At 41.3% G+C, this 22,339-nt stretch overlaps 1 protein-coding gene across 1 annotated transcript in view; it reads left to right on the plus strand.

Annotated features, from left to right (window-relative positions):
* Nucleotides 1-7,117: 7,117 nt before the first annotated feature.
* MAP1B (microtubule associated protein 1B) overlaps nt 7,118-22,339 on the plus strand; it is a 68,507-nt gene continuing 53,285 nt past the window's right edge. Inside the window, exons 1-2 of the mRNA XM_021531757.4 lie at nt 7,118-7,525; nt 12,140-12,241. Coding sequence (XP_021387432.3) covers nt 7,156-7,525; nt 12,140-12,241 — 472 coding nt within the window. The 5' untranslated portion in view covers nt 7,118-7,155. The remainder of the gene's footprint in view (nt 7,526-12,139; nt 12,242-22,339) is intronic.

Here is a 22,339-nt window from a genome sequence, read left to right on the forward strand (position 1 = left end):
AATTCTGCAGTGCAACACTTAGTCAGCACATCCCAACCTACTGCAAAATAACAATGACTAGGAATTATGTATTAATTTAAAGAGCACCCTTAAATCATCTGTACTTTGTGTCAGCCTATTGGAGTGCCTGGGGCAGACAAATAAAAAAAAAAAAAAAACACAAAAACAACAACAACAAAAAAACAACAGAAAACAAAAGGAAACAAACAAACAAACAAAAGCCAAAATTATGCTACAAAATCATACAAATATAGTAACACTGCTATTAAGCCAAAATAATAAAGTACACAGAAGGGGAAAGGAACCAGATGGTCAGTCATGTAGGTGGTCTCCTACAAATTCCAACTCTGGAATTGCTTTTGAGACACATAAAATTAAGTAACGATTTCTACCATTTATGCTGTTTGAGTATAAAGTTTGATTGAAAAAAAGATGAGGCTTTGTGGCAGGTTAAACACTTAAAGGATGGGATGATTGGAACAGTAAGACTACAGGCTACATCAGTAGAATGGCTAAACACTGTTAAGGCAGTATCAGAGTCCCAAACTTATTTTAGGAATAAGACTCATTGTAACTTTTGACATAATAAGAGCACTACAATAAAAGGCTGCATCGAGTTCCTTGCATGCACAAGAAGTCCTGGGCAAAGGACCAAAATGATGCACTATTCTGGTTGCAGCTATGAAATACATGAAATTGCTGCAGCCTTGAAGAGCTGTGATACTTCCAGTGGAGGACCAGGAGGGTCTGTTGGATCTTTCCAGTAGGAAGATGGAGCAGTTCTCCAGATTCCATGTTCAGAAGCCTGTCAGTGCACTGTATGAAATGATGCTTGCCTAGATTTATTATTTTCTATTCTCTACACAGTAGCATTTTGTCATTTCTATTGTAGTGTGCTTGAGAGAACAGGCCCTAGTAAAATAATAATTTCTAAGCAATTCTAAATCTACAGAACTAGCAGAGCTGGCAGGTAACCTCTGAAAAGTATTGTAAGGCATGTCTTAAAAAGACATGAAAATATTATGTAAAATATCTACATGCTGTTTGGTTCCCAAAACCAGATTTAGACAATTCAGCTTGGAGAGAAAGCAACAGCAACAACAAAAACAAACAAACAACACCACAAACACAAACAAAACAAAAAAACAAACAAACAAAACCCCCACCCTTTTCTTTGGAGCACCTCCATGTGCTTTTGCCACCTGAGTATCTACGATGGGGCAGCATGTGGCCAACATCTTATATTTTAATTTTTTAATATTTTTATATTCATTGATATTCTTCTCCTTTGTGCCTGTAGTGATTTCAGGGACTAACAACTTGGCTGATAGTCCTCCAGCATGGACAGGGTGTGCTGCCAAGACAGACAGGTTTTGAGCAGCCTGTGGCCAGGCTGAACATGGGGGTCACAGCAGCCAAAAGCCCAGTGCAGGAACTCTCACCTTCCAGCTGCCCCCAAACTAAGCACATGATAGTGTATGTATAGTCATTCTAAATCCATGGCTTGATTTGTCTCTCCTCTTAGGTCAAGTCTGAGCTCTAAAACTGGCTTGAAAGGAAGCACATGTGGGGGGTCTTCAGGATGGTGTGATAGGAGATAACTTGTATTTTACCCCTAGCACCCAAATGAAATTCTATAACTTGCAGTCCTGCAATAAGAATTAAAACCCTGACAAACTCAGCTCCTGAAACTAACTGTATCCCACATCGAAAGACCATTCTCTCTCTTGTTCAGAAGGGTTGACAACTGAGCCCCGAGCTCAAAGGATGCTCAAAACTATTGTCTGATGCCAATCATTTTGCGTTACCATTGTTTTTGCAGCTGATGTTTTAATTATCCATCCAGCTTTGTGGTACAATGGGTATCATTGCATTCAATACTTTTATTATCATTTATTGCTGAATTTAAGCACCATCCTAATTAATAAAAAATACTTTAAATGGCTGTATTTTCCTTCCAAAAGTGGAGAAGCAATCATTTTATTTTCATGAAAAACTACATGTTCTTGTCATAGCAAATGCCAGTATAAAATTATGCAAAATAATTATTGTTTAATTTGTCTCTTTTTAATAGTTCAGTGGAAAATCTTTTTCTTTTCATTTAGTTCTCATTGCAGTTAAATAAAGTACTTTTTTCTTTTTTCAATTCTAATTTTTTCCACTAAAGAAAAAGAGGGAAATTACTCTGATAAAAAATAATAAATTTTTCCACTGGGAACTAACGCAAAATGTTACTTGGTGTTATTTTTCTCTCACTTCAAGACAGAAAGATAAAAGTGAGAACAAATGTTATTTTTAAAAGCAATAGTGTTGCTTTCTTCACTCTTTTTTTTACATGTAACTTCTTTTCTGTGGAGAAAATGGAAGGAGTGGGAAACAGATGAAATACTGATTGAAATGGATATTTCACCATAAGCAAATAGAAGCTTTCTCTCCTTTGCAGATTAAGAAGTAATCATTAAAGTTGAAGTAATATTTTTAAAATACCTGAAATGAATGTTGGTCAAGTCATTTTTATTTTCCATGTAGTTAAAGATAAAGCCTGCCATCCTAAAACATAAAGTATTTCCCAAGAGTCTCTCATGGAGTCCATGTCTGTCTGCTCATGCAGGTACAGGTCTCTCTGGTGACCCTGGCTATTGCCATATCACTGCTGCAGGAGGAGCTCCTCTGGCAGTGCCAGCTTGAGCATGTTAGACATGAAGATGCTTCCCTGCCTAAAAAGTGGGTGAAGGCAGGAGGAGTTGTCTTCATGAACCACATGTCCAGGTGTTGGCAGGGTAGGGCTCATGGCCAGCAGCTGCAGGGTGACACGTCTGACATGCTGACTGTCCCTCTGGACCTGTGCTGCTGCTGCATGCTCAGCTGAGTTGCCCTAAAGGAACAATGCACTGAGGAGATTCTGAGAGGTAAAGGCTGGACCACATGGGGATGATAGAGCTTCTGATTGCAGAAAATGGGGGGTGAGGTGGAGTGGGGATATGGAGAATGGTGGTCGCATTGGGAAGACATCAGGTAAGGTACACAACACTATAGGCATTATCTGCTATAGTATTGGTTGCATATTCCTGACTTCATCATGCATCAGCAGTAGCCCAGAATGGTGGTGGCCTCCATCCATGGAGATACTGAAACCTCACCGAACACAGCTCTCATAAACCTATCATCTGACTGAGCAGGAGAATTAGACAAAATTACTTTCAGAGGCCCCTTCCAACCAGCCATTCTGTGAAACTGTCATCCCAGGCCTAGGCTGGAAATTCTCCATCTCTAGAAGTTAGTCCTTCCTTAAGAAATCCTACAGATGTGAAGAACGCCCTTCATGACATACTGTGCAATCCTCAGACTGGCATTTCTCTCAATGAAGACACTTCAGTTTCTGTAAAGATCTTAAATTCAAAAAATCACAGCATATCCTGAGTTGGAAGGGATCCATGAGGATCATTGAAGCCCACATCCTGGCCCTTCACAGGTCACCCCAGGAATACACCATGTGCCTGAGTGCATTGTCCGAACACTTCTTGAACTCTGTCAGGCTGGTGCTGTGACCATTTCCCTGGGGAGCCTGTTCCAGTACCCAGCCACCCTCTGGGTGAAGAAACTTTTTTGAATACCCAGCCTAAACCTTCCCTAACACAACTTCATGCAATTCCCTTGGGTCTTGTCACTGGTCACCACAGAGATCAGTGTCTGTCCCCCATCATGAGGAAGCTGTAACTGCACTGAGATCTCCCCAGTCTTCTCCAGGCTGAACAGACCAAGTGACTTCAGCTGCTCCCTATAAGCAGCTCCCCTCAAGGATCTTCATCATCCTCATGGCCCTCCTTTGGATGCTCTCCAATAGTTTTGTATCTCACTTTTACTGTGGCACCCAGAACTGCCCCCAGCACTTGAGGTGAGGCCGCCCCAGGGCAGGGCAGAGCAGGACAATCCCCTCCCTTGTCCATCTGGCCATGCTGTGCCTGATGCCCCCAGGACACGGCTGGCCCTCCTGGCTGCCTGACTCAAATGCAACCCCAGGTCCACCTCCACGGTGCTGCTCACCAACCTCTTGTTCCCCACTCAGTATGTCAAGTGATCTGAAGCAATCCATATGGATACGTATTTCTTTTATGGTAGGGATGACACTTGACCTGAGACAAAGGGCCAGTCTAAAGGTTTGTACATCACTGAAACATCATCTAAAATTTGAAATTTGGACCTGAATGAAACTTGAATATTAGTGGGTAACAAATGGCACATACTACCAAGAAGCATGTTTTAAACTTCAAGCACTTTATTTAAACTGTGTCTTTTAAAAATACAGCATTGAAAAAATACAGCTTTGCAAATACTATTTGACCACATTCAGCTGTGGGACTCCAATTTGGTATTGAACATAATAAAACAACAAAATCAAACCAAGAAGATCAAAAGCCAGACAGGTGCAGATCTCAATCACTGTCTCTTTGAAACAGTAAGATATATCCCACAGTCCATGAATGGTGCAGTTTCTTCTACTGAAGGGGCATATCTATGTAATTTAGCTGCAGATAGGCAGGTGGTATCACTCTCAGACAGTGATTAGTGTCACAGGACACTAAGTCAGCTTTGTGCAGCATATCTCCACATTTCACTCAGCAGTGGACCTGATGCTCCATGTTGCAGAATATAAATTAGTTTCCAGATGATGACGAACTAATCTACCTGATTGAGATACTGACAGGGCAAGACACAGTGTGGAAAAGTGGCTATGGAGCTGGGACCCTGCAGCTTCCTCAGAGATATGTTCCAGAGCATAAAGCACCTTTCTTGTCTAGCTTCCATCTCTGATGAGGCAGCATAAGCTTATGAATAGACAAAGCCAGAGGTCGGCATCCTTTGAAGAGTTTACCACAAGACCATTTCTTTCCAAAGACAATCTTTTGCCCTTAGGGCTTTAATGGGTGATGCATCACCCATCACAAGACAGTTTGACTGTAACAGTTCATCTTTTATCATACCACTTTCTAACTGCATGTTATTTTACACTGCAATGTGAAATAGAGGACTACCTGAGCAGCCTATTTCATATGTAACTGTATCACCTACCTGTATGTAAGCATTTTATTCTCTGGTAAAATGCATTCTTTTTGGCTCTTGCTTTTCAAACTCACTGGCATCTTTCCAGCTATGGATGTTTCCATTTTTACTTAAAATAAGAAAGTGCTTAAAAGTGTATACAGTGTCTTTTGAGTACTGGTGTGCATTTCTCTATCACATTTAACCTGCTGTACTTGTGAGGCAAGTAACTATTTTACCTTTATGTCCAGGAACCAGCATCTGTCTGTTCTGCAACCAGTTGACAAGACCCCTTGGCGAGCTCCATCCATGCTTGAGAGACTAGCTATTCTTGCTGGTGATTGACATAAAGGCATGCCCAAAACTACAGACTGCAGTGACAGAAGCCTGAAGCTGGCATTCTCCAGTGGGTACCACATGGCAAGTCTTGAAGGTAACTATAATTATAATAAATTATTAGGAAGGGGTTCATATAGGAAAAGGCTATAGGGGATAGATATTATTTCTAAGTAGGCATCTACACCATCCTATGACAGGAAACAGCAAAGTCACAGTGGGGCCCAGATTAGCAGGGGTATTCCACGAGGAACACACTGCACCTTTGAATACCTTGCAAACCTTAAAAGTGCTGCTAGTTCTTCTGCACCTACACTATTGCATTTGTTCTATCAGCAGTGTCAGCTTCAGTGAAGAATGAGCACTGCTGCTCTTTACCACTGTGTCATCTCAGCCGCCTGACATGGCTGTGAAAATGCTTGTCTGCACTCCACAACCTTTAGAATAACGGCAGCTCAGGAAAAGTCTACTTTGGATGCAACATCCAAACACACCACACTGTGTAAGCCAAGACTCTGAGTGCTGTATTTATGCAGAGGAAGTGTTCATATCAAAACCATTAGGTGCTATAGACACTATGGACCAGCACTTATAATGATCCTGTTCTAACCTTTGTGGGTTGAAACTGTAGCCTCTAAGCTAGTAAGACAGAAAAAACTTAGTAGTGACAACCTGAAATGCATGTGAATTAGTCCACTGTGCCCTGGAACAAAATACAGAGAAGATGAGGCTGATATACTCGTTCATCCAGGCAAGCACTGTGCTCCTAAGCAGTAGGCAGAGAATCTGCACATCCAGCACTGTAAGAAGCTGCAGACAGAGGAGGTGTCTTCTCAGTCAGGGACAAGAGGTTATCTTAAAAAAAAAGCTATAAAAGTTTATATCCTTTCCTATGTCACAGTGAAATTTATCCCACATCACTTGAACCATATAAACAAGAGGCTTAAGTGTAAACGAGTGGCTTGGCTATGTCAGTAAAGTGAGAGGAACATCCCAGACAGATTTGACTTCTCCATCATTAGGAGCAAGTAACATACTTTTCAGAGGTTGCTATCACTGAGTATTGGGATGTAGATACTAATATCTATGAGAAAAGAAATTAAGCCTTTGGTTCTGTCATTGTATAAGTTTTCTGCTATCATTGCCCCATGGAGATGCTTGAGCCTGGTCAACATTACTTATTAAAGCTCTTGAATTTCTGCAGTTTTGAATAAGCTAAGACTACGGGCTTCAGCATGTTGTCCAAAACTAGTGTTTTTCTGGTGTCATATATCCGTGGGCATTGAATATGTGCAGAAGAACTATGTGTGAAGTATCTTATCAAATTAACTGCTTTTAAATTTAAAAAGTTAGCAAGAATATTTAGATTGCTGGGTGAGGGTGTGTTTCAGTATGACTCAAATTTTGCGGCAGTAGTACAGCAAGACGTAGGAGAGGACAACTGGCTTTGGGCAGTGGCACTGCTTTTTCATCCGGTTCTGGACCGCTGCAGGAGGCGCGATGCTGGCTTTGCCACATGAGCCCCGCAGGTCTGCCAGGCCATCACCTGCGGCTCCTCATCGCCCTGTTTTAAGGGACGGGCCTCGGGGTGACGGCCCGAACGGGCACGGGGAGCAAGGGACAAGAGGGGAGTGGGCTCGGGGGTCGCACGGCCGGGCCGGGAGCCAGGCGCGGGGCGCAGTCCTTGGCGTCCCCTCGGGGCGTTGTTCGCCCCCCGCGTCCTTCCTGCTTCCGGGGGCCGCCGCGGGGAGGATTTGCCGCAGATGACATCAGCCGTGGATGCTGGAAAGGCGGCGGCGGCGCGGAGGATGCGCCGGCTCCCCCCCTTCCTCCTCCTCCTCCTCACCAGGTCCCTGCCCTGCACCGTCTCCGTATAAAAGCGCCGCCGCCTCCCCACCCGCCCTCACTCCCTCCTTGCCGCCCGCGGAGCCGCCGCCGAGCTCAGCGCCCCGGAGCCGCGGGGCGGAGGCGATGGCCACCGTAGTGGTGGAAGTGGACTCGGAGCCCTCCTGCAGCATCCCCAACCCGACCTCCACCTCGCCCAGTCTCTCCCACCGCTTCCTAGACAGCAAGTTCTACCTGCTGGTGGTCATCGGCGAGCTGGTGACCGAGGAGCACCTGCGGCGGGCCATCACCAATATCGAGCGAGGTGAGGCGGCGGGAGCCGGGGTGCCGCAAGCAGCGCCGCGACACCCCCGCCGGCGCCCTGCCCCTCCCTGGGCGCGGCCGGGAGCCGGGATAGCCCCCGACATCATCCCGCCTAGCCGCCGTCTTCGGCTCTTTATTCCCCGGGGGTCCCGCCGCAATCGCCCACCCACCCATGCTCCGCCGCGGGGTGCGGGCGCTGCGGAAAGCCGCAGCGAGCCCCCTCCCCGCCATCGCTGGGCGGAGGGGCCGGCGGCAGCGCAGCGCCCGCCGCCGAGCCCGTCTGCCCGGAGACACCGGGGTGGGCGTGGCACGGTCCGCACTGCGGTCCCGGTGGCTGCTCGGGGCGGACAAAGGGCGGCTGGGGATGGGGTGGATGGGCTGGGCTGGGGCTGCGAGGCGGCTGCCGCCCGCAGTTCCCCGTCCCCCACCGCCGCGCTAAGCCCGCGGGTTCGGGGCGTTTTCCCTCTCGGCAGCAGAGGCTGCGCGGGCGGGAGCGCAGCCGCGCCTTTGTGTCTAACTTTGGGTGCTGGGACTTTTCTGTCGTCTGGACAATTTTTCAGGACCTAAGTTCTATATACGCGTATATATTCCAATAAAGAAAACCTTTATGAGTAACAAGGCTGTTACCCGAGGGCTCAGCCTCGTTATTGTCCGACTGCGGGCTCCTCTGACTCGGCGTTTATTTGTCCTTTTCTTAAGACGGCGATGCAGCGTGGTATTGCAAATGAAATGACAGTTTTATAAGTTTTCGTTGTGGTTTTTGATACAATAGATTTCAGTGTATATGCAGAGAGGAGAAAAAAAAAACAAAAACAAAAACAAAAAAAAAAAAAAATAAACGGTATCAGTGGAATAAAGCATGAAGAAAATTATTGCCGGACCTTACAGTTACTTAAACTCAGTTGATAGCTGATTTTATAATATGTATTTTTTGTTCTGGGCTGGTGAAAACAAAGATTTATGGAACTGCCATTGTTAAGAGTGAAGAAGAGATCCCGGAACGAGGAATTGGTAGCAGCCTTGTCATGTAGGTGTGGTTCAGCAGTCCAGCTAGGACTTCATCTGTGTCTCTCTATTGTTGCTTTCTCAACCATTGTTGCTTTAGTTGCTTATTTCTCTGGATTCCTTTTCATTACAGTTTGAGGTAAAAGGCATCCTCATCTCAGCTAACTATTTCCATCATAAACTGTTCTATCTTTATTGCTACCATTGTCTCTTGGGGAGAGCTACTGAGGCAGGTGCTTTGTCATTCAGAGCTTCTTCAGCATCGCACTTCCTTAACTCTATCTAATTTTCAGTTGTGTCAGAAAAGAACAGGCTGCATTTTAATTAAATTGTCAAAGATTATAAAGCAAATTGGTAAAATTTACTCCCTCAAGACAACTAATATCCTCCCTCTGAAGAAATGCTCTCCAGTCCCTTCTTGAATCTCCTATTGTACAGTCACTGCTGCATAGCTCAATTACTGCTATCTCCTGCCACTAAGCATAACACCCACTTACAGGTTTAGGTGTTCAGAGGGAGTGTTTGACCTTTTAATTAATCATTTTGGATTAGAAGTGACCTTGATGCTTCTAGTATTAGACCATTTGATTGAGATTTTTGCCTCCTAAGAAAACTCCTTGGTGAAATTTTTAGGTACATTTTTCTGGATAAATAAAAGTGGGAGTCTGACGCTTTGTCTATGTGAGGCAATTGCAGGCTCAGCTAATAATTTTCTCTTTGGAAAGTCTGCTGTAGTCTGGGGAAAAAAATACTTCTTGCTGCCTTTATTCTCAATAGAGCTTTAAATGCATTTTGGTTCTCCATAACTCTGCCTTACTGTCTTCTCTGGTACATCTCCTGAGTACCATCACTGAAAACTGTGGATTCATGCGCCAAACTGCAGAGCAACGTGTCAAAGAAAACATCTGCTGATAACACATCAGTGGTGTGATGCTACGCAACCTGGTGGAATGCAGAGTCATTTCTTAATATATCATGGGGAGGGAATGGTGTGGCAAGACGCATTTTCAGTAATTACATTTTGGATGTGACTTTGCTAAGGGGGCAATTCTCCAACAACCCACAGTCCACCAAAAGAGAAGAGGGGAGTGAAGAAGAAGCTTCAAGATTTTTCCACTGATTTAGCAGATGCTACTGGGTGTGCCCTCCCTGCTGTCTTATTAGTCCTGTGTCTAGTGGCATTGCATTTCTAAGACTGCAGAAAGAAGGAAATAGCTCCAGTTCAGCCATGTTTATAGCAGATATGTCCACATTTCTAAGCCATCATTGGATTGACCTTGGATTTTAGTTCCATGTTTATCTTTGTTCCACCGAAAACCTGATTTAGTGGTATCATTCATTTAATACATTTTACTCCGCTATAATACGCATGCATAATTTTTGCATCCAGATTGCTGAATCATGCAGTTGCATATTTTAGATAGTCTACCCAAATTCCACCTTCAGCTTCTAGGACTACTGCGTGCATAGGGCATAAAGGCTTTTATCCCCTATTTTTTTTCCCCCTATTTATTTTGTGTTGAGTCCTGTATTTTGGACATTGCCTGGCTCAATCAGGCAATGATTGAGCAATCTTGACTACATCTAATCAGCACCTTATCCCTACAGCAAATTAGGATCGCATCTAAAGCAGCTAGGGATGGTGGATGAGTCCTTTCATTAGCAGTGTTGATAAATCATAGTTCATGTCAACTGACCTCTAGAAAGGATTGTAGTTTCTCTGCCCAAGCTTGGTGTCATAGGCCAGGGAATTGTTTTTCTTCAAGCTTCTTGAAGTTCAGCACTCATTCATTCAGTGTATTTCAGCTTTGTGATCAATGTCAGTTTAATAGTTATTGTTTTCATATGTGCTCTACTTGTATGGTATTATATCATCTTGGTGTTCTTGCTCTCAAATATTCCAACACCTGGAAGATATTAAAGCTGTTTAGATGTATTTGCCTGCCAAAACTTGTCCAAAAAATGTACCATATGGTCAAGTGCTTTCTGAGAAAACAAAGTAAGGAGACTTGAAGAAGAGTCTTGCTGCTTTATGCCTCTGAACAATGATGCGTCAGTCAGGAAGTGGAGGTGGCTGGTTATAGCTCAGTTATTTTTCTCAAGTGGTTATGGAACACACAGGCACACACTGTATTTTTAATTTTTTCTTGAGATTCAAATGGCAGCTACTTAATTGCTGGTAGCATGTTACAGAAAGCTTGCTACTACCTTTACCTGGATGCATTCTTCTTGCAGAGGCTTCAGGCTCTTGAAATGCAGATGTTCATATTTGCATGGAGAACCTACTAAGAGCTGCAATGGGAGACTAGCACTGCAGATCTAGTTTCTCTGCTATTCCTTCTTTTCTCCTCATGCTTCATCCCTGCAACATGGTTTCTACCAGTCTTAATTCTGACATTTCTGCTGCATTGAAACAGAAAATACGTATAGCATGGGAAGTGGTATTGACATCCACAGCCTGAAACCCTGAGAAAAGTGTTAATTCTAGACCCATTCTGAAGGGTTGGACATACATCTCTTCAGGCATCTTGTTGTCAAACCTCAAAGTGGTCTAATCCAATAATTTCATGCAAAAGCATGATCATGTGGGGAGGAGCCAGCAGGCAACCTTCTCACCAACAGTCTACTTTATGTTTGCCAGTTCATTTCTGTAGAGGTAATGATGTTTTTTTAGGACAAAAAAAAAAATGAGTGCAATTTTGTCTTTCAAAATTGCAGCAGGGCCTAGACTTACTTGTAGTGTTACTGTCCGCTCATTATTTCAAAAGTTGAAGATTTCCAAAACAAAATTATATAAAAAATCTGAAGTATATTCTACCTTTTTATTTTTTTTTCCCAAATTGTTCATTGAAATCTTATGTAAGAAAATTATAACCTTGTCTTCTTGTCTTTTGGTGGCAATGACTTTTTTTCCTGGTTGAATTTCAGTCCTTAAAAATCTACTTTGAAATAATATATTTTTTTGTCATGTAAGTGTCAAGTGTCTCACTTTTTAAGTAGCTGGGGGAAAAACAGTAGGAAACAGAGATGTGCAGTTTGGTTTTAAAAAAAAAAAAAAGATCAAGCACAGCATTTTCAAATTTCAGAACTAGAGTTCTGACACTTCATAAATAAAAGATCACTTAAATTTTAATTTAAAATATGGTATGCTTCAAAGATACTGAATGAAGAAGTCAGCAATTTAGTACTTTGTATTTAAATATTAATTAGCAACATGCTAGGTAATGCTGCCTTTTTCTTTTCAAAAGGGCAAGATGACTGAAATGTCCTCTGGGTGATTCACTCTTCTGTTTTTGTAAATCTGTACATTGGAATTTTAAAGTCATGTCAGGGACATTGGTAACTTACTGTGAAATGGCTACTGATGCAGTTTGAAAGCTGGGGTCTTAAAGAATGATCACGCTTTGGAAATGCAGACGGTCTTTTTCAGATTCCTGTCAGAATCCTACTGAGTGTATTTTAAAAAATAGCTTTGTGCCTTGGAAGAAGGTGAGGCTGGGCTTGGAATTTAGAAATATGCAAATAGCTTGAATGCAAATAGAAAAGTACTCAGTTAAAACTTATATTGCTTATGTGTCAAGCTACACATGTTTTCTATTTTGTATTTTAGGAATCCGATCATGGGACACAAACTTGGTCGAATGCAACTTGGATCAAGAACTGAAACTTTTTGTGTCTCGCCATTCAGCTCGATTCTCTCCCGAAGTTCGAGGTAAGTTTAAGAACAGAACTGCTAAATTACACTCTGAAATTGCCTGGCCCATTAGATTTAGGGCCTTTTTACAGTTAAGAGAACTTATCTTTTTATTGAACAGTTTCTTCATGTGGAGCCAATCTAGTCCAGTGACAGAAGCTTATTGTGGGTAGGTGTTGTACATACAAAACAATAACTGGAAAGGTTAGCTCTATAGTTGGACAGAGCCAGACCTGATGTCACTGTTGCATTACTGCAGCTCAAGCCCTGTGTTTCTTCCCAATGGACTTGAACTTAATTATCTTTCTTGATACGTGAAGCTGAGTTACAATGAGTCTGCCATCACTCCCAGGAACTTTCTTTGGCTTGTATGAGAAATTTAAAAATGTATATGACTAGTAAGAATCTCTTTTGCTGCCATTTTTTCAAGCCCTTTCTTCCTTAAGAGGATTCATTCAATAAATTGAAACTTTTGTTTACCAGTTTTGTGAAGTGTAAGTTTGGGTTTGTTCTGGTTTCATGAGAATCAAGAGTCTGGTAAGTTTTCTAAGGTCTCATTGCTCTTAATACCATTGCTGAATGAGTATGGATGAAATTTTGGGTGTTCAACCATCAGGTTTCTCACGTGAACATATATAATGTTTTCAAAGTAATAGAGGTTTCTGATTGGTGAAATCATTGTGACCATATGCATGTTGACTGCTGTCATACAGTACAACCTACTACTGACAAGTGTAAAAGAAACATATCTCATGTGTGGTGAAAAAGGGCTGTGAAATTTTGTATCATGCTACTAAATCAATTTCCTGAGGTCAGTTGCTATACATTTTTGACCAAGAGACCCTGATGCCTTGCTAGCATGACAGCATTGACCTGATGGTTTTAAATAATTTACAAAAATGTCTTGTGTAACTAATTTTTCCTTCTTGCATAATATGTTAAAGCAGTTTTTCTGTATCTCCCCATATCTAGAGAGAGTGAAGTATTGCCAGGTTTAAGAAAAAATTATATACTTCTATGATTTGTCCTCTGGTTTGAAAACAAACATAACTAATAAAACAGTACACAGCATGAAGATTTTTGAATAAAGACATGTAGCCCCTTATTTATCTGGATGTAAACTAGGACCTAGAATACTTGTCTTTCGTTTAATTTATATGTCATGAAGCCAATTCAATTGCTCAGTGGCATTTGTTTCTTTGCTTTACAGAGAGAATTTAAGGAATGCAAAATGCAGTGTATTCTGTTTTTGGCATATCTGTGTTTTATATTAAAAACTTAAAGATCATATGTTGCTCCTGTAGCAAAAAAATTACAGCATGACTAGTATTTTTACTGCCTCTTTTAGATGATACATTCTAATACCACTGTGTGAATTAAAATAAATAAAATAAGATCATGCACCCCTTTTTCAGCAGAAAGAATGTAGAATTGTTTAGGAATTTTTCTCTGTGAATTGTAATTTTGATTGATTTTTTTCCCTTGTTTGTCTAGACTGCGCTGTTTAATCTGTCATTGTGTTGAATTCTAGCTTAATTGTATGTGACTGGAATTCATCAACATCTCTGACAAGCAGAAATGAATGTGGTTTTCACTACTGCTCAATCTTTAAACAATAAACTGCCAAAATCTGTGTTTAAAAAGCATTAAATGAGCCTCAAACTTGAATAAAGGCAATGTCAAGGGATAAAGCTGTCTGTTTTGACCAGCTTCTCCTCTAAAATTTTGTGGAGAAGTGCATTTGTACCTCCAGAATCCCACTGTACACATCAGAGAATTATTTTACTTTCTTTCTGCTGTTCTCTGATGTTGAACTCTATATGAGGCTCCTTTGTATCCCCTCTGCTGTTTGGCAGAGAGAAGACTTTTTTGTTGCCACATCCTAAAAACTTGTCAGAATGTTTACTTTGTTTCAGCACCCAAATTAAATTTGGGTGTTCAACCATTGAAACTGTGGACTTTCAAAGAGATGGTTGTAAGTATGTATTCCTTTGTGTTCCTAAACTCAGAAACGGAATAGGTGTCTAGGTGACCTTTTGTCCAAAGGAAGCGTTCACCCAAGGTGATGGGTTGCCTGTGGAATGTAATTGAAAAACTTTTTTTTTCAGCCCTTTGAGTCTGAAGTCTCTGTGCAGCTTACATATAGGAGCAGTTCACTCTTGACAAAGGCTCCTGGTTTTCTCAGGTCCAACTCCTAGCTGACTGAAGTCTGTTTGATTGCCATGTTTAATTATGGTAATTGCAGTGGTGGCTCAGTACATGCTTGTGTGCTTCTGAGAACAGCTTGAGGATATCGACAGCAGCAATGTGAAAGGTAGCAATCTTTCTGAAAAAGGAAGCTTGGAGGAAATGGGGCAAATCCTGTCCCCATGCCATACGCCTATGATGTCAAAAGAAAGATGTGGAAGAGATTGTCTGTCAAAGCATTTATGTGTTTTCTCTCAAAGAATTTAAGGTCTGGTGCCTCTCCCTGTGTAGTGAATAGCAATGTAGATAGTGGTACTGCAGGGAGCATGATTAGATCCCAAGACTATTTTTGTGTTCTTTTCAAGGGGATAGGCTGTCAAGGTAGTATTTGTGCACATTTTATTCAGCTCTTGGGCAATTTATGAGTGATTTGTGATTCCTGAAAAATAAAATTCAGAATGGAAATGCCTGCAGATTTTTTTCTGCTACCTTGTAAAGCAGCTGAGTTAGTAGACTCCTTAATAACAACTGACCTTGGGGAGGTGATGTTGCCAGGTGCTGGTGAAAAATGAGTAACACAACTAATTAAATGGTTGCCACGACAACAGGCAGCATGACTTTAAAGGGGTATTCCAGTGGTGCCTCTGTTTTCTTTGTTATGCAGGCATAACTTCCATCTTACGGTAATACGAAAAGGACAAAAAAAGGCAAACTGTGTACAAGCTGGAAAAGAAACTGTGCATCTGGTAGTGAGGCAGAACAAGTGGAGAGTCTTGGAAAGAGCTCATTTGAAATTGCAGCTGTACCTACCAATCTTTGCTTAATTAACAAGAAAGTTTCAGCTGCATAAAGCAGCTTCACAAAAGACCATGTTTTTGGGTGGGGTAGGGTGAAGCTGTTGAGGGCCCTTCTGTAAGACTTGTACACTTGTATTTTATCTGTCAGTTTCCATCTGGAGACACTTAACTGTTGCATTTGTGCATATTCAAGCCTTTGTCTAGATAAAATCCATTTTATTTGAATAGCTCTTCACCCCCAACCTTCTAATAAATACTGCTTAAGATAGGCACTGTGGCTACTTTGTCTTGTGGTTATCAAGAACATTGATGCATCTCCTATCTGAATTATACCAGGAGGCCTCCTGTTTGCCTATTAGCCAGTGCAGATGCCAACTGCTGGCCTAGGACTATTTTATTGCCAGCCTGCCTGCAGCCAAAGGAGATCTTGGCAAAGTGGAAGACATGTTTTATTTCCTCTTGGCAGCTGCCTGCATCAGAAGCAGCAGTGGGCTTGCCTCCTTCAGGCTTCTTGAAAAGTCTTCGCTTTATGATACCATCATTGTTCCATACAGCCTTATCAACTTCCCTTCTGACAGTTGCCAGTTCCAAAGTTACTTTTAGGCTTGTAACCTGCGGAGAATTTTTGGACCTGGGAATTTTGGTCATCAATGTTCACTCTGTACTTCGACAAAGTGGTGTATAGTCCCATTTCCTTTGTCAAAGCAGATCTAAAACCAGCTAACATCACATCTAGTAGCTTGCCATGTGAACTTGTGGATCACTAATAAAATCCTGAACAACATGGGTTTTGTGCTGATTTACTTCAAAACAGCTGTTCATCAAAATTCCTCAAGTCAGGACATAGGTACTTGAGCTAAGCCTATCATTTAAAATGAAAGAAAATGAAAAGAGACAGGAAGTCAAGACCAGATTTTTCAGGTGCTATCAGAGTGCCATAATCGCCTAGGAACTAATTTTGCTTCAGATCTTAGGTGGCCTGGTATGCACATTTAGGGACATACTATAAGTAGGATTCTTCAGGTATTTAGAGGCTGTGATGATAGCTGGAGTAGCTATTGAGTGGGATCATGTTAGTGCATTATATGTTTGGGGAAGTTAATTTAGTTGGCTACTAGACTTGCTTTTTGTCTCAAAGTGTGCATTGAAAGAAAGAAAATGGAGGCAGACTCGGAAAGGTAATTGAGCTGACTCACACTGCAGTGGCTGCAAATGGTGTCCCTGCAGAGTGACCTGCAGCTGCCAGTGGTCCAGGGCTGCAGCCTTGGAGCTGCCCAGCAGCACAAAGCCAGGAGCCTCTGGGTCCTCTTGGAGGATGTTGATGGGAACATATGCACTGGACTGCTGAGCTTTTTGTGGGGAGATGCTAGGATTTTGGTGGTTCAGGAGAGGATTACAGTGCAATAGTCTATGTGTTTGGATACAAGAATTGTCAAAGCCTTCTTTTCTTAGTACTTATTTAAAATTCCAGAGATGTTCTAATAAGTCTCTTTATCATCTTTTTTTTACAGTGCATAAGGTGTTGCACTTATGTGACAATCATTCTGGCATTGACTTCCATTTTTGCTTTTTTTAGGAAAGATCTCAAAGAAAATTAGCATGCATTTGCATTGCTGCCAAAACACTGGTACCTGCTGATGCTAAGCTGTTAGTGTGAATCAGCAAAATTAGTGAGAGGTTATTTTTAAATGCCTCGTATCAAAATTAAGTACAGCAAGTTCAATTGTCATAGAATAGCCCCTGCTTTATGGGAACAGGTTTTGGCTTGTGTGAGGCAGCTACCAAAGGCACGGGATTAAGTTAGTTATGAATAATGATACATTTTAACCACATTATGAAATTTGAATCCCCATTCCTCTTTATTAGAATGAAAATTAAGCATACCTAATATGCTTATTATATTCACAGGTATATTCACAAAGGTTAACTTGTTAAGGGTTATCTGATAAAATTATAATTCTTAATATGTTGCTTGTTAGATTCCTCAATATTTTTTGTAATATTTTGTCTGTGTGGGATTTCTGAAACTGAAAATTTCAACAATATTTTATTTCTGACCTCTACCCAGTATCATTTACAGATGACCCATCTCTCGTCTCTTCCATCATGGGTTTATGATAAATATGTAACCAAAATATCACTGCTACTTTTAAAATCTAATTTCTTTTTGTCATGTGAAGTGTTTTTATCAGATGTTAGTTCTTCTTAATTTTGTTAAGATTTACGTACCTTGCTTTTGTGGAATTTGTTACTTTCTAACTTAATTTATCAGTTACTTGAGAGAAATATTAAAGGTTTTAATTGGACTTTATAATGAGAAGAGACTTGATCCAAAGGCCTCTGAAAAAATTGGATTGGATTTTGGATTAGAGAAACTACTATGTAGTGTTTTGAAGCTAGAACAAAGACAAAAATACCCCATAATTAGCAAAAAAAGTGAACATTTTATCTTCTTTCTTGAAAGATTAAAATATTACTTCATTTGAAGTGAGTTGCCTACCACTATATTCAGAAATAGAACCAAGTAAGAAGAGATCAGACACTCCCTGTCTCCAGACTGGGTGGAATGGGCAACTCATATTTATTCCCACTGCCATCTGTAGAATGAGAGTTGACACTGTGGCTGCTGATTTCAACCTTCCAAGTGCTCCAGCTGTCATCTGCCTTGTAGAGACAGGTACAAGAGGTGCATCCACACTGGCTGGAAATCCATGTGATCCTGACTGCCAGGAGTATTCCACAGTATCTCACAGCCCCTCTGAGTAGGCAAGTTGAGCACTGCAGTCAGTCCCAAATAGATAGCTGGATAGTTCTGTAACAAAGGTGCATCTTTTTGCATCAACTCCCCAGATGCTCCCACCAAAAAGGCACAATCGTTAGTTAGGGGTTGTAGTTGCTGGTAATCTGTTCCTAGAGCTGAAGCAGTGCTTCTGGTGACCTGGATTTGCAGATTTAAATCTGTTTGTGATTCAAAACCAGTTGCTGATAAAATAAAAAATTGAGTGTAAAAAATTGTATTAGAATAATAATCAATTTACAAACAAACTAGTGTGAATTTCAGTATTGTTTTGGTGTTGCAATTTTATGTATTTTAGTACTTCAAAGCCTGTCTGTAATGATGAGATGAGCCACTGTCCTCTGTCCCTCTGCCCCTGTCTCATGCATAGCTATGTGTGGGACTTTATGCCCATCTGCAACTCTGGAAAACCTGGAAACAAGGAATCAGCCTCACAAAGAAACCCTCCAAAGCAAAAAAAAAAAAAAAAAAACAAACCAAAAAACAAACAAACCAAAAAACAAATAAACAAAAAAACCCCAAAAAAATCCAAAAAACCCCTCTTGTGAAAGATTAGCTATTTTCTTAGACTGTATAATCTGTGAGTGATTCTGAGGAACTACGCAGACTTTAACTGGGAATTCAACTTCCCACTGTCAAACTGCCTTTGGAAGCTGGGCCAGTGTTACAGCAGTTGTAGCTCTTTTAAAGAAAAGACTGATCCCAGCTTTGGCTCCCGTGTCCTGAGTAACGAATAAGCTTTCCCAGCTCTTGTAAGCTCTTTATGGTGGATTGAGTATCTCCCCCACACTTGAGAGACTGGAAGACCAAAAGTAAAAAAATTCATTGGTCCAGATACAGGTGAAGCAATAGACGAAGACAAAACCAAAGAAACAACCAAAACCAAACCAGCTAGAACAGTGAAGAAAATTGCTCAGTACCTCACATAGGCAAAGTAATGCCCAACCAGTCTCAGAACAGCCCCCACCTTAGTAACTTAAAACCCCACCTTCCTCCTCTACTCTAGTGTTTGTTGCTGAGCATGAAATTGCATGCAGGTATTTGTGTTCCAGTCAGATTTTTTTTTTTGCTGACACCATTGTTTAATTTCTCAAAGTAAAGGGGATGAAATTTGACAGAGCCCTAAGAGAGGCCAACTACAGGAGTCTTGCTTCTGATCTTAAGGCTTGGAAACAGCACACATCCTGTCATGGCTATTGTGGCCCTCCAGCATGCTTTCTTAACCCCAGACTGTGTCCCGTAGTTTTCCTGGTCTTCTAGAACTTGCACAGAACTTGGAAAAACTTTTAAAAATATATATATTTTTATGTGGCCAGTACTTTAAACAGATACATAAAGCAAGCCTTCAGGAGTAAAAATGTGGGTGTTGGAGTAGTGGCTGCTGCTGCCTAAAATCTGTTCCCCACAAGCCTCTCCTGTAGAAAAGCAAGTTGAGATAACCTTCAGACAACATAGTCAGACCTTCACTCAACACTCACTGCAGCTGGCTCAGCGAGAGAGGCGAGAAAGGCTCTTTTTGAGGGGTTTTATTCCAGTGGAGGATATCACATGTGGCTGAAGGGAACCCAGTGAGGTAAAAGAGACCCTGACCAAGTGCAGAAGGCAGCTTAAAAAGGGGAAGGGGTGGGGGCAGAGCTAAGGCTGGGCAGAGGGGTTTGGTCTCCAGGGAAAGGAGGGTGGCCACCAGGGATACCAATCCAGTGAGGGGACAGAGGAAGGAGAAACCAGGGGAAGTTACACAGAAGTCCAAATGGGAGACTGTTTTTCTCCCCAGGAGGACTGACTCTGTGGTGAGTAGTTACTGCCACTGCTAGGGCTGAGGACTTGGGAATTGACTGAGGTGGGAGAGTTCATGGGATGCTACACAGGAGTGTCTTGGGGTAGGACTTACTTAATGCTTGTCTCAAACTAATAATTTAATGGCATTGCACATGATAATTTATATAGGGTTATTGATTTTTTTCAAACTAACATTACTAACTGCAAAGCTCAAATTCTAAAAGTTCATTAGACATGGAAGATTTAAATATTTTTCAATACTAATTAGGCTTTTGTACATTTACGATTCCCAGCAACTTTGCATATTTTAATCTTCCTGTCCACTGTTTCAGTAATTCCACTCTTTTTATGTTTCAGTCTGGTATCTTATCTTTCTGTCTAAAACCTACTACTTAAAAAGTAGGGATGGGCGTCTATGATCATAGCACCATCTCAGTGGCCTAAATAGTTTGGGTGCACCGACTGTATTTTTGAAGACTCCCTAGTGAGAATACTTGCACCTAACAACCCTCTGTACCTATTAAAGCCTGTAATTATAACAAGAATCACATTCTGTCTTCAGCTTTGGTGGGATAGTGTCATTGTATGTCAAGCAGTGGATTATCATGTGAAAGGAGACTTTGCCAACATACTCATTTTGTGATGAATAGCAGGATCTTAAAGTATTAATGGGTTAGGAGCTGTTGAGGGGGGGAAGCTCATTTACTGGGTTGTGCTAATTGGTGTGAGTTGTGTGTTCTCCACAGCCATTTGTAGACAGTAATCAGAGAAAGGAGACCAAGAACACCGAGCCAGCAGATTTCCTTAAACATTATAGACTTACTGTTCAGTCTCTTGAACAGTATAATGCAACCATTCATTAGACCCTTGCATACCTAAAAAGGTATTATTTTCATTTCTGGACTGTTTCATGGGCTGTGTTCTCCCTTTGTAATTAAATTGCTTTAAATTGAATGTATATTCTGGGCCAAGGAATCAGCTTCTTGCAGAGAATCTGGAAAACACTTAAAGATTCACTTTATTTTAGGTGTCTCCGCTTTTTTGAGTTTTACATATTTGAAGAGTTGATGCTCCTCTGACTTTCATTCCTAACTGCATGTTTTCATGCAGTGTCGGGAGACAGCTGGAAATCTATTAAATTACCTGTGTCCTCATCCATTCCTAGGGTGCTTTAAGAATCCACTGAGTTTTTAACACAGTCCCTGTGTTAAAAACAGGGTAGCTCTCAAGGGTATCAGTTGTGTATTGTATTCAGAGTGTTATATTCAGGGCAATATTCCAATCCTGGCAGATTTAACACTTTTTGCATTCATGTCTAGACTTCTAGTCACAAAATAAAACCCAGGGATGATGTTAAAAGAAGGGAGCGCCCTAAGATCTTTCTTTCACAATTGGAAGTGAAAGAGTGGTATGCAGGGTATGTGTAGAGCTAGCATGACAGCCACAAGTGAGCTGGTACCTCCACCCAGGAGAGTGCAGCCCCAGACTTGAGTCCCTCGAAGAAGAATGATCTCACCAGTGATGGACCTCATAAAAGATCCACCAGGAAAGTCTCACCACAGCAGCATTTACCTGCACCATATCTCTGAGTTAACAGGGCTCTACTGCCTTGTTTCAGAGACAGCTTTGGTATCCCTGCAAGGGCAGTTTTAGCATGGACACAGCATAGATCAAAGGCTTTATTCTGTGACACTAATATTTAAAACTACTTTTCTTATTTTCCTTATTTTTTAATTTCTTAAGCTGATTTAAAATGTTGTATTCTATTCCCTTTTTTCCTGAAATGGGTGAAATGCTGTTTTCAAATTAGCAGATGTTTTCAAGACTTGAGAGAAGCTTGTGTTCATCCAAGATGATATTTCTCCTCCTTTACCCATGCTCTTCCTCTTGGAGCCTTTTTATATGTCAGAGTAAGTCATGGTAACTTAGTGGTAAAATATGAATGGCATCTTTTCAGTTTTGGATCTTCCAGGTGTGCTGCCTTTCTGGAGCTGCACCACAGCTGACAATAAATAAATGTGTACTTTCTAGAGATACGAGTTTAGGAATAGTTGTTGTCAGTGATGACTCTGCTCACAAATTATGTTTGTAGGTTTTTTTTCTTCGTTCCTAATTTCCCTCTGCTATTAAATATGTTGAAGTTGACGTCTGTCCCTTCTTTTGTCCCTTTTTTTGGTTGGTCTTAAGTTTGAGCAGTTGGACACCTCTTTGTCAGTGATTGTTAACTTAGTCTAAGCAATAATCAAATTAAATTTAGACCAAAGTCCTTACTGAACCCCACTGGTTGTTTGTTGTTAGATATTTTATGTAACTTGGTGGGATGTGGCCCCAGTGGATCTCCCTTGCTGTAGTCCTGTGACAACAGTCACTGTATTGTAAGTGGAGTTACCAGACAGGTATTGTCCACTGCTTGTGGTCAAATCACAAACTGGCCACAGAAAGCTTTGGAATCACACTTGCTCTAAGTGATGGCACACTAACAAATAGATTCACTGCTGAGTTTGATTTTTCTTTTTCAATTTAGACTTTTCATCTTCTCACCAAATAGTTAATAAA

Source organism: Lonchura striata, chromosome Z, assembly GCF_050655825.1.
Source record: "Lonchura striata isolate lonStrDom1 chromosome Z, ASM5065582v1, whole genome shotgun sequence".
NCBI classification, from domain to species: Eukaryota; Metazoa; Chordata; class Aves; order Passeriformes; family Estrildidae; genus Lonchura; species Lonchura striata.